The sequence below is a fragment of the Fukomys damarensis genome, unplaced genomic scaffold, assembly GCF_012274545.1.
Source record: "Fukomys damarensis isolate Sample0158 unplaced genomic scaffold, DMR_v1.0_HiC HiC_scaffold_27, whole genome shotgun sequence".
Classification (NCBI taxonomy): domain Eukaryota; kingdom Metazoa; phylum Chordata; class Mammalia; order Rodentia; family Bathyergidae; genus Fukomys; species Fukomys damarensis.
Genome location: NW_022900939.1, coordinates 1,687,531 through 1,699,917, shown reverse-complemented (window position 1 = coordinate 1,699,917; position 12,387 = coordinate 1,687,531). Strand labels below are relative to the sequence as shown.

The window sequence follows — 12,387 nt, the reverse complement described above, 5'->3', positions numbered from 1 at the left end:
ACAAAAAAAAAAAAAAAAAAAAAAAAAGGTGAGATTTTAAAAATCCATTGCCTAAGCTTTTATCCAACAAACTAGAAATATCAGAGTAATTAAATTACAACAAAATAGAAGGGATTAAAACTTAGAGGAGAGATCAATGAAATTAAAAAATAGGAAATCAATGGAAATCAATGGCAAAAACAAGATTAAAAAAAAAAAGAAATTGTCAGTTACTATCTAGTCAGGCTGAGCCAGAGAGAGAATATCAGTTAATAACACCAGCATGAAATTAGAGCCATCATTATGGAACACAGGAGGTCAAAAGTTTAATGAAGAAATAATCTGAGAAACTGTGCACATGTGTTTCACAACCAACAAGAAGTAGGTGACTCCTTGAGGACCCACTGGGAAAACATCCACAATAAATAAAAATCAACCTATATAGGTGCATATTATTAAAGAAAATGAAGGAATATTTGATAATGATCCCAAAACTATAGCAGTCCTAGAAGGCTTCCTGGAATAAATTCTTCTAGATGCATAAAGAAGGAATTATAACAAATTTCTGTAATTTAGTCAAAGTATATCTTAACTCCCTCTATGAGACTAGAAATACCAAAATAACACCGCATGAACATCACAAAAAAGCAAACGATCGAACAGCATCTCTCATGAACATAGATTGATAATCCTCAACAAATTTAATCTAATAATTTATAAAAAGAGCTAAGAACTGTGAATGAGTGCTATTTATAAGGTACGCAAGGATAGATAATCATTTAAAAGCAATTCATTTCATTTACCTTATTAACAGCCTGAAAAAGCATATGATCATATTGGTAGATGACAAAAAGGATTGAACAAAACCACTCACTCATTATAAAAGAAATCCCAGTAAACTAGGAATATAAGGCACCTTCTCAACTTAGTAAAGGAAATGTACAAAAAGCCACACAGCTTCCACTATAGTCAACAGTTAGAAACTAAGACATTTCCTATCACCAGAAGTAGCAAGGTAAGGTGTGCCCTGCCCACTCTGCTCTCCATTCTCTTGGAAGTTCTGAACCAATCGAATGAACAGGAAATAAGAAGCAAACAGACTGGTAAGCAGGACACCATCTAGTCTTCTTCTTAGATTACATGATCAGCTGCATAGAATGTCTGAAGGAGAAATTGTTCATGAAGCCCTGAGACTGCTGGTTGGAGGACTCTGTGTGACTGAAAAGGTGAAAACTGAAATTAAAAATACAACACCATTTAAATTTGTAACCTGAGAATAATATACTTAGGTAACGATGTTTTGTTTTTGTTAACCATAAACCTAACCAAGAGACCCATGAAAATTATAAAACTCTGATGAGATAAACCCAAGATCTAAATAAATTTAGAGAGATTCTAGTCCGTATCATTGGAAAGGAGAGCTTAATATACTAAAGATGATAGTTCATCCCAGCAGTTACATGCAATCTTGGTCAAAATCCCAAACACATATTTTATGGGTATTAAACATTGATTTGAATAATTTATGCAGAGGCAAAAATTTCAAAATACCAAGTACAGCGTTGAAGAAAAGAGAAAGATAGTTGGAAAATGGACAAAATTGCACTTCAGGGTGTGGTATAAAACTGTAGTAATCCAGAGTTATAATTTTGGCAAAAGTAGTAGATAATTAGATCAACAAAAGAGAAAAGAAATCTCAGAAATAGACACTTGATTACAGTCAGTTGATCTTTGGGAAAGGTGAAAGGGTAACACAATCCAAAAAAGATGGTATTGGATGAGATGAACACCCACATGCAAAAACTGAATCCGGGCACAGAATTTAATCCTTTGCAATCATTACCTCAAAATGAATCACATACATAATCAAAATTACAAATGGATTTCCTAAAAAGACACAATTGCCTACGTGACTTTGGATTTGGTGACACATTTTTCAATGAGATATTGAGGGCATGATCCATAAAGAGAAAATGGCTAAAATTAAAATATAAAATTAAAATTCCTTAAAGTTAATTGTTTTGTTCTGCAAATGTACTTTGAAGACACTGGAAGGTAAGCCATGGTCTGGGAGAAGACATTCTCAAACACAAACCTGACAAAGAAGGGAATAAAAACACACTGAAATCATAAAACTCACGAATACCAGAACCTTGTTAGAAGTGAGACAAAGGGCTTCAGGGTGAACACAGAAAGGACGCATAAGGAAAGGGAGGGGAAAACAAAACTACAGAAACATGCTCGGCAGAACTTCTCCTGGGAAACACGCAGAGCTGCTGAGGATGTGGAGAATAGGAGCTCACACTCGTGCTGCTGAGATGCGCTCTAATTGGCACTGTCACCAGGGAGACACTGAGTTAGCAGATGCTACACAGCAGACCACCCTGCTCCAACGAGATGTGGTTCTGATCTGTTTGTTCCCCAAAGTTTCAGGGGTTGCTGCAAGCCTGGCCCCCAGTGTGCAGTGCTGGGTCCATGGAACCTTTCCACAGTGGGGGTCTTGTGACAGGCAGTGTAGTTCTGCGGCCCCGTAGTTGGAGGGGAATCATGCTGGGTTTGAGAAGCGCTTCAGTCCTCAAAGAGTAAATTGTCACGAACACTAGTGATCCCATGCGGTTCCGCACGTGACCATCATCCTTTCCACTTCTCTAAATGTGGTGCTGCAGGAAGGGAAACTGTTCCAGGTGGCCAGCGCCATGCCCCTTAGACTTTCCAGGCACTAGAATTTTGAGCTCCCTCCGTGTACACTTTCATTATAAAATGTTAAAATACCTCACATATTTTGTCACACCAATACAAAGTGGACTAAAACATGATCTCTGTATCATGCTGATTTAAATGAGTTGAAAATTATGTGTACACCACAAGTATACAAGAATATTTAAGAAGCTTTATGTATAATTGCCAAAGTTAAGAAGCAACCAAGATGTTCTTACAAAAATAAATACACTAATAAACAGTGGCACTTTTAGACAGTGGAATTCTGGCTAATGCTAAATGAGGTATCAAGCCATGAAAAACACTGGAGAAATTTAATGTGCGTGGAGGGAAGGAAACCTATCCAGAGACTAAATGCTGCACATTTCCAACTGTATGCCTGGCTTTCTGGAATAGACAAACTATAGTCATGAAAATAACAGCACTTGTGATAAGCTAGAGGAGTGTGAAGAAATATTAGGCAAAACACAGAATATTTTTAGGGTGGTAAAGTTGTTTTGCCAGACACTATAATAGCGAGCACATGATCTTGTAAATTTTCCAAAATTGTGGCCTGTGAAACTCATGGAGTGCACTTTTATGTACATAGCCTGTGAGGGTACTGCTGGGTCACGAGAGGCTGTAACAATCCCCTCCTGGGCGGGGTGACTGATAACATGTTATGCATGACTGGGTACAGAGACACATGGAGCAATCTGTCTTTCCTCTCAGTTCCGTTGCAAACCTAAAGCTCCTCTGAAAAGTACAGCCTACTGAAAGATACTGTTCAACATGTTAAAGATTAAACCCACTGGGTGTTGACATAAGTAACATGGCTCATGAAGATAAGGTTTCCAAAATTTACTAAAAATAAGAGCTAAAGGGAAAGAAGATTCTGCAGTGTCCACAGTGATTTGTGCTCTGTGGACTGAACTTCAGGCTGAAGATAAACCTTTCCATTAGATTCTTCTTCCAGCCACCCTACAGGAGACTCTGGAAGGAACTGTGTGAAACTGTGTGGACCTGTGTGGAACTGTGTGGAAGAAGGAAGGTGTTTCCTCATCAAGAACAGGTTACACAGATCCAGTAAGGAGGCAAGGACCCTGGAGGAGGTCTCTCCAGCCCCCTGCTCGGGCCCACCTGGTGGGTCTGTGAGGCCCCCCACCGACTGTGCCCTGCCAGATCGAGTAAGGAAGGTAGCCATGCAGGCGCCTTACAAACACCCCCACAACGCCCTCCCCTTTCTCAAACCTCCTGATTGGGCCAGTCCTTGGACCCACTCTGCAGAGGCATAAGTGGGCATGAAGGATATTTTTCTGAGCTCACAACTTTGAACATCTTTAAAGAAAGGGCAGGGGAAACCTGTAATAGAACTGAGAGGAGTTCAACCCTGTGGGTTGGGAATCTCAATTTAGGCCTTATGGACTGAGGTCAGTCTCAGTCGTGGGGACCTGCCATTGGCTAGCTGAGATCAGGGGATTCGGTTCTGCACATGGCTGTACATGTGGTATAATATGACAACAGAGACACAGTCTGAAAGAGGCCCTTCAAATTCTTTTTTTCTTTTCCTCATTCCACCCTAAAATTGCTTTCTTTTTTCTGTCCTCTCTCTCCAACTCAGTCTCTTGCTGCAACATATTATCCCTCATTTCCCTTTTTATTCCTGCTCCTGCCCTAACTCAGACTTCTTCTTTTATTATTTTTTCTTTATTTCTTTATGTTCTTTTCTCCTGATATTTTACCTCACTCATGGCTCCATAGCTTCAAGGGAAGGCAAGTCCCTGTTACTGTTAAGGGGATATATTCTTTTCCTTATTCCTGCACTCTGTCTATCCCCTTTGAACTTAATAGTTTCGTAAAGATAGTATGGTCATTCTTCATCCTTTGGTTTCACTTCAAACCTTCTCCAATTCTTTCACTTATCTACTCCTCTCATCCTAACTCAGTCTAACCCTTCATCCTAAATGGTAAATATGCTATATTGAAAAGTGTATTCACTGCAAACATATTTTGGGCTGCTTTTTGATATTAATTTAATTCACATGGTTTAAAGGTGATAGATTAATGACTACTACAGTGGTGAATTTGAAAGCTGTGCTTAATCCTATTGGGCTGCTGAAGGTATCAATTGGGATAAAGGATTGTGATTGATTTAATGAGCTGTTTTCTCTGATATTATGAAAATGAGAATATCTGTGAGTCATTAGAGAGTCAAAAGCTAAAACACAACTGTATCAGGAAGATTTAAGTAATAACCTAGAAATTAAACCAAGGGCAATGCAACAACAAAAATAAAAATGAGAAAACACTTAAGCAAGACACAAAGACAGACTTCCCATTCACCAATAGCAAACAGTAGGGCAAATGAGGATGAAAAATCTGATAGTGATCCAGCAGGACACCCTGGACCCATAGCACAGGAGGTAACAAAATAGATCAATCAGGCTCTAGAAAAATTCAAATCAGAAATAATTTCCCAGTTAACCATAGAGATGATGAGCAAAATGGAAGTCATGATTCGAGACTCTAGAATAGAAACTGACAAAAAAATAGATGAGCTCAAGACCGTGATAGAAGCCATGAAGACTCAGCATAAGAAAGAAATGGAAACAATGAATGCCCAACAGAGGAAAGAAATGGAATCCATAAAACAGATTCAAACAGATATTCAGGAGATTATTATTATTGAAAGTGTATGCAACATAATAAAAGATTGTGAAGATAGAATTTCAGATATAGAAGATAGGATCACAGTCAGTGACCATGAAAAAAGAGGTCTCTCAAAAACAGTAAGGAATCATGAGAAATCGATCCAAAAACTTCTAGATGATGCAAAGAAAAATAACTTAAGAGTGATAGGAACCCATGAAATAGCAGGAGAAAACACAAATGACTTAAAAAAGCTCTTCACAGAATTAATGACAGAAAACTTCCCAAACAGAAGGGAAGAATTAGACATACAGATAAGTATAACTAGCCACAATAAAAAAATCTACACCTAGACATATAATAATCAAGATCCCAGAAATCCAAGAGAAGAACAAAATACTACAAGCAGTAAGAGAAAAGAAACAAATCACATGCAAAGGAAAGCCCATTAGAATCAGCAGACTTTTCAACACAAACCCTTAGGTCAAGGAGAGCCTGGAATGAGATATTTCAAATCCTAAAAGAAAACAACCTCCAACCTAGACTGATGTATCCTGCAAAACTCTCTTTCAAAATACACTGGAAAATAAGATACTTCCATGACAAAGAACACCTGAGAAACTTCATGAACACCAAACCAGCACTACAAGGAATTCTAAACAATATTCTAGAAAAGGACAATGAAGGTCATAATACCATGAGGCCCAACAGACCAAATCAAATAGGCAAGGCAAGAAACTAAAAGGAGAGGGGAGAAAAAGTAAAAAGAATCAACAAAAGGACAATAACATGACAATAAGTCAGAACATACCAGTTATAACCATCAATGTTAATGGCCTCAATTCACCAATCAAGAGAAATAGACTGGCAGAATGGATTAAGAAGCAAAATCCAATAATATGTTGTGTACAAGAAACACACCTAGTGCAAAAGGAAGCCCATAGACTGAAAGTGAAAGGATGGAAAACAATTCTCCATGAGTCAGGAGCCCAGAGAAAAGCAGAGGTAGCAATCATATTTGCAGACAAAGTAAATTTCAAACCAAAACTCATTAAGAGAGATAAAGAAGGCCACTACATCCTTGTAAAGGGGACAATTCAAGAGAAAGAGATGACAATCATAAACATATATGCACCAAATATAAATGCCCCCAACTATATAAAACAAATATTTAGTAACACAAAAAACCAAATAAGCACTAATACAATTTTAGTGGGGGATTTAAATACCCCACTATTGCAAATGGACAGATCATCTACGCAGAAAATCAACAATGAAATAATAGAACTGAACCAAGCTTTGGAACACATGGACTTAATAAATGTCTACAGAGTATTCCACCCCACAAAATCAGAATATGCATTCTTTTTGGCTGCACATGGATCATTCTTCAAGATAGACCATATATTGGCTCAAAGAACAGGTCCGAATAAATGTAAAAGAATTGAAGTCATCCCCTGTATATTATCAGATCATAGTGCAATCAAGCTGGAGATCAATAGCACAAGAAGCTGTAGGAACTTCACAGCTACCTCATTTTTGACAAAGGAGATGACCTTCCTCAGTGGAGGAAAGATAGCCTCTTTAATAAATGGTGTTGGAAAAACTGGATTTCAACATGCCACAGATTAAAACTGGACCCTTATCTTTCACCATGCACTAAATTAAAGTCCAACTGAATTAAAGATCTAAATATTAAAACAGAAACATTAAACTTGCTGGAAGGTAAGTTAGGCAGAACTCTGGAAGACATTGGCATAGGAAAAGACTTTATGAACAAATCCTCAGTAGCACGAGAACTAGCAGATAGAATCAACAACTGGGATCTTATTAAAAAGCTTCTGTACTGCAAAAGAAACCATCAACAGAACTAAGAGACAACCTACAATGTGGGAAAAAAATTTTACCAGCTGCTCCTCAGACAAAGGACTATTATCAAGGATATATAAAGAACTCAATCAATCAGTCCCCCCAAATATAAAGACCCGATTCAAAAATGGGCATCCATAATGAACAGACATTTCTCAGACAAAGAAGTAAAAGCAGCAAGTAAATATATGAAAAAATGTTCCACATCACTGGTCATTCGAGAGATGCAGATGAAAACAACACTGAGATTCCACCTCACCCCACAAAGAATGGCTGCTCTCAAGAAATCAAACAATAGCAAATGTTGGCGGGGTTGTGGGGAGAAAGGAACCCTTCTCCACTGTTGGTGGGATTGCAGACTGTTGCAACCACTATAGAGATACCTCAAAGAACTTGGACTGGAGGGTCCATTTGACCCAGCCATCCCTCTGCTGGGTATCTTTCCAAAAGAACTAAAAGAATCCTATCACAGTGATATATGTGCACCCATGTTTGCAGCAGCACTGCTTGTAATAGCTAAAACTTGGAAACAGCCATTTACCCATCAGTTGGAAACTGGATAAAGAAGATGTGGTTTTTCTATAAAATGGAATATTACTCAGCCATAAAGAACGAGAAAATAGATTCATTCATAGGAAAATGGACACATATTGAAGATATACTCCTAAGTGAAATAAATAAGTCACATGTGTGTAAATACCAAATAGTTTCCCTGGTGTGAATAAACTGCAATAATTCATAAGATCCTAATAAGATTACTGACATGGTGAAATGGGGAGAAAAGGGCTAAAGGTGTAGGGAAGGTGGGATGGGTAGGGGAAGGGTAATAAGGGAAAAAAATGTGAGATAAAGAAAAGATGGAAATAAAGTGCTTGTAGATGGGGAGGGGGGGGTGAAGGGAGGGCAGGGACAAGGGGAAAAAATGAGAACCAAGACCTGTCATGTAGAGGTACAAGATCCCAGCAATGAATGTAACTGTACTATATCCCTAAAATGTACCAATAAACTCTATTAAAGCTGAAAAAAAAAGAACAGCTTACAAAATGGGACCAGAGAGATGCAGGAACACAAGTCCTGGGCTATGAGGCAGGCCTACTGGGGACCCCAGCCACGGCTTCTCCTCCAGAGCATATAACTGTCCTGGATGAACCACAAGCTAGAGCAGATCTGAAGGCAGCACATATAAAATACAACTCAATCAGACCATTTTCCAATGATTCAGCATGAAAATCAAGCACTGAGGACTACAGGACTGGTCACAGTGCCCTGAGCTGAGTGGGACAGAGTGTGTGGCTTTGGCTTGATCAGGCATGAATTTATTACACCATCACTCTCCTCAGATCCGCAGCCAACTTACACCAAGGACTTTGGGCTGCCCCTTCAAAAACTTCTCTGTCATCCCTTCCCACAGACAGGAGTGCAGAGCAATAGGCTTCCCCAGCTGCGGCACAGCAGGTCCAGCTGCCACCGTGGTCTGCTCTGTTTGTTGCATAGTCACCATGGCAGGAGAGAAAGTTCTGGAAAACAAAATGCAACCGAGGATGAGGTCCTGGAAATGACAAGACAGGACAGGACACTTTGAGGTGAGTTCATCCAGAAGGGCAAATGCTCACCAAGTCTCCTTTTCTACACTGTTGCAGCTATGTGAGGATAGGAAAGTAAACAAGAGAATACATTAACACAGGAGCATGCGATATCAGAGTGATAGAAAGTGTTGAAAGTTAGAAATTTGTATAAAGATGAGTTACATAGGATGGGCTCCAGCACAAAAACTTCAAGGCCATAGTCCAAGGCTGTTGACGTGTTCTCTCTGCCCCTATTACACCCTCTTCACCGGGTGACACCCACTTCTGTCATGGAAAGATGACTTCATTGAGGTCATTGCAGTAAGATGTGTCTTGTAGTATTTAGTGGTTCAGGTACATTTTCAGAGCTGGGGCCCTTCCCTGGTCCATCTGTGTACTCACTGTGACCCCTGAAATCTGGGATTCAGTCATAGAAACTCAGAACTTTGAGGATGGAGTTTGTGGCTCTGAATCACATCCTTGCCACCTCATATTTAAATCTTTTGTCTTCTTACAGTGCTTTAAATGCTGGCTGATCAGCGCAAAGCAAAGATGCGCAACACTCTTTTCTGAATCTACAAACAGGAAATTAATACTCATATTTGTTTTTTCTCTGGTGAGCATACTGACTCCGCTGGTTTCTACAGACAGGTTTAATGGACACGAACTCTGTATGTGCTCATTTGAATCCATATTCAGATGCTACAATGTGGATTTCCATAACTGTTGACAGAAGTGCATCCAAGACTCTTAAAGCCACAGTGGATTCAGATAATCTCTGTGCTTCTCTGAAACCATACTCACCTCGTGCTTATATGTGTGCACTTTGTTGCCTTCACAAATATTTAAAAACACTTTATCTATTCAAACTGCCTGTTTTGAACAGGAGTTCAGCTTTCTCCAGGTAATCAAACTGTGTTTGTGTACGAGAGACCAAAAGAACTGTTATGAGCTATTTACAATGCAGTGGACAGAGATCGGAGGATGGAGTTTGAATGTAGGCAAAAGCCTGGTGGATATGAGTAAAAAGAGAAGATTAATTATGCAAAACATTGATTTTATTACCTGTTCAAACTTATGGGTGTTGTCAAAAGAGAGTAGGAAATTACAAATCATAAAATATTATTTTAAAAAGCTAGAATACTAGAATACAGATACCATCATCAAGAACTAGTAAAGAACATGTGTATCACTGTGAAATACTAAAATCAGGGTGCAGATAGGAGAATGAAACCAAACAGTCATTTTTTGTCTTCTCTTTAAGTAATTTTTCAAAAACAATTGGGAGAAATGGAATTACAACTCCAGTTTTAGTGAAAGTTAGAAGAACATTTAATTGCTATGTCAGATGATCGTTAACAGCCACGTTAGGATGGATTAGAGGGCAATTGCAGAGACTGTGTCAGTGCGGCAGGACACCATGGTTAAAGAATTCAGAGTCCACTTATTCTAGGTGGAAGACTTTCTGAAATAGAAAACATGGCATGGTTCACAACCTGGGCGTGAAGGCAGCAATTGATAGTTGTGATTTCCCTGCACATTTTGACGGTTATGCCAAATAAAATTTCAGAGAGAACACAACAAAAGGGCTCATTTGTAGGAAGCAATCTGTCTCTGAATAATTTTACATTGGAGTTCATAAGAAAGAAACAAATATTCCTGATATCAGCCTTCTAAAGTTTTCCTCATTGTGATCAGCTCAGCGTAACATTAGAATCAAACATCAGTAAATCTAGAAAGGGCAAGAGTCCACAAGACAGCACCATGAGAGACACCAAGGCGAGTGTCTGTCTCCGCACGAGACATTCCATGCAATGAGCACCACCCATGTGAGGGCACTCCCCACCTGCTGGTTTCCTGGCCACTCACTTTGTTTCCGAACACTCAGGTGATGGAACCCTACCGATCCGCTTCCCAGAATGTATCTGCACTATTAAGTGATGTATGACAGTATTTCAATCAAAAGTGAATCCCAAAATGGAGAAGTCAAAGAAAAGTATAAAAAGACATGTGAGAGATCTAACAGACAGCTCAGATTTTAAAAGAGAAAACATAGTGCTGATATAAAAATTGCTTAATATGTTAAATAAAAATGGCAAGAGGGAAAGTTAATTGATAAGTGGCAGTGCAATTCTGAAGAAAGGAATAGAGGCTACATAGATACACAAGAAAAAGGGCATGATACAAGAGAGTTTAAAAGTTTAATGTAAAACTCACGAGATCGAAAGTACTGCCAACTATTCTGCAGTAGAACTTCAGCCTGAAGGATGTGGGAGTTCTTAATGTCTATTCTCTGTCCTCAGAGAGAACCAAAGCCACAAATGCACAACCAAGCTTACAGCAAACAACTACAGAAGAGCTTCATGAGGCAGGAAGGGAGGGGCAAATGTCCTGTGAGTGTCGAAATCTGGGCTGCCTGTTAGAAGTGAGGAATCACCCTGCCTCCCACCTGGGACCAGCTCTGACCCAGAGCGAGTCCTCTGCAGGAAGAGGAAGTGAGGACACCGCCGTGGCGGGGCTCACTCTGAAGACCCCAGCAGTCACCTCAAGCGCTGAGCCCGCCCAGGGGCCCAGAGTCCACCCAAGGTTGTCACTCCTGTGGTTACCAGACAGGGAGCCCTCTTCACACCTCTTGTGTTGTGGGTCTCGTGGAGCCCGAGCTGCTCCTAGGAACCGAGTGACTAATAGCATACTTGTTCCATGGACAGCTGACCTCTGCACCCTTCAGTGCCCGAGGGCTCTGCACCAGTGCGCAAGCCCCTCCTGCCCACCATCCAACGGAAGGCTTCAGCTACAAACACCGCTGGATCCTAGGTGCCCTGGAGCTGCTCTACCTCCCCACCATGTTCCGGTGCAGCCTCATTCTGAGGGCGCAGGCATGAACTTAGTCCTTCCTGACTAGGATGCAGAAAAGTGGCCAACTAGGGCAGGCACAGACTCAACTCCCTGTCTGAGGCCAAGGGGACCCAGTGCCTGCCCTGCAGAGACCTAGAGTCACGGCTGTCCAGAGCGATCGAGCTTCCTGCTCATGGGCTGAAATGGCCCCTGTGCTTCATGGGGAAGCAGGGCCTCTTGGGCCTTCGGAGGTGAGGTGACATGGTGATCCTGCCCCAGGGAATGAGGGCTTTGGGTGGTTACATCCCACATTATGGTCTGAAAGCCATGTGTGCCTCCTCCTGGAACCGCGCTACTCCCCCAGACTGTGCTTCTCAGGCCTCCTGAAACCCTGGAGTGGAGACTGCGTTGTGGGGCTCCATGAAGCCCAAGCCAGGGCTGTGCCGCGCTGTTCCTGGGAGTCTGCTGCTTGTACCTGAGCTCATAGGGGTTGTGGCACAGCCGTGACGACCTCGCACCCTCCAAGTTTCTCACCCTGTGGCTGACACCCATTTTGAGTTCTCCCATGTGGCTTTGAAGAAACCTGAGGGCCTCAAACGGACCCAAGGTCTGGAGTCTCCACAGACTGCATCTTTCTGAGAGCCAGACTGAGGTTGTACACAGGCCTCCAATATTGGGGAGTTAGGTTTCCAGCTCTGCCCAGGTTGCCCAAGCCTCTGGGCTGGGCCCCAGCGTGCAGACCACAGAGTTGTGGGAAACCTGCATCCTCTTTTGCCTTAGTAAGAGCCAGTTA

The 12,387-nt window shown here is 41.0% G+C and overlaps 1 protein-coding gene across 1 annotated transcript in view; it reads right to left on the bottom strand.

The window, feature by feature from the left end:
- LOC104868331 (membrane-spanning 4-domains subfamily A member 4A-like) overlaps positions 1 to 11,081 on the bottom strand; it is a 25,464-nt gene extending 14,383 nt beyond the window's left edge. Inside the window, exons 1-2 of the mRNA XM_010633077.3 lie at positions 10,977 to 11,081; positions 8,552 to 8,711 (exon numbers count right to left, since the gene is read on the bottom strand). Coding sequence (XP_010631379.1) covers positions 8,552 to 8,695 — 144 coding nt within the window. The 5' untranslated portion in view covers positions 8,696 to 8,711; positions 10,977 to 11,081. The remainder of the gene's footprint in view (positions 1 to 8,551; positions 8,712 to 10,976) is intronic.
- Between the last annotated feature and the right edge of the window lie 1,306 nt (positions 11,082 to 12,387).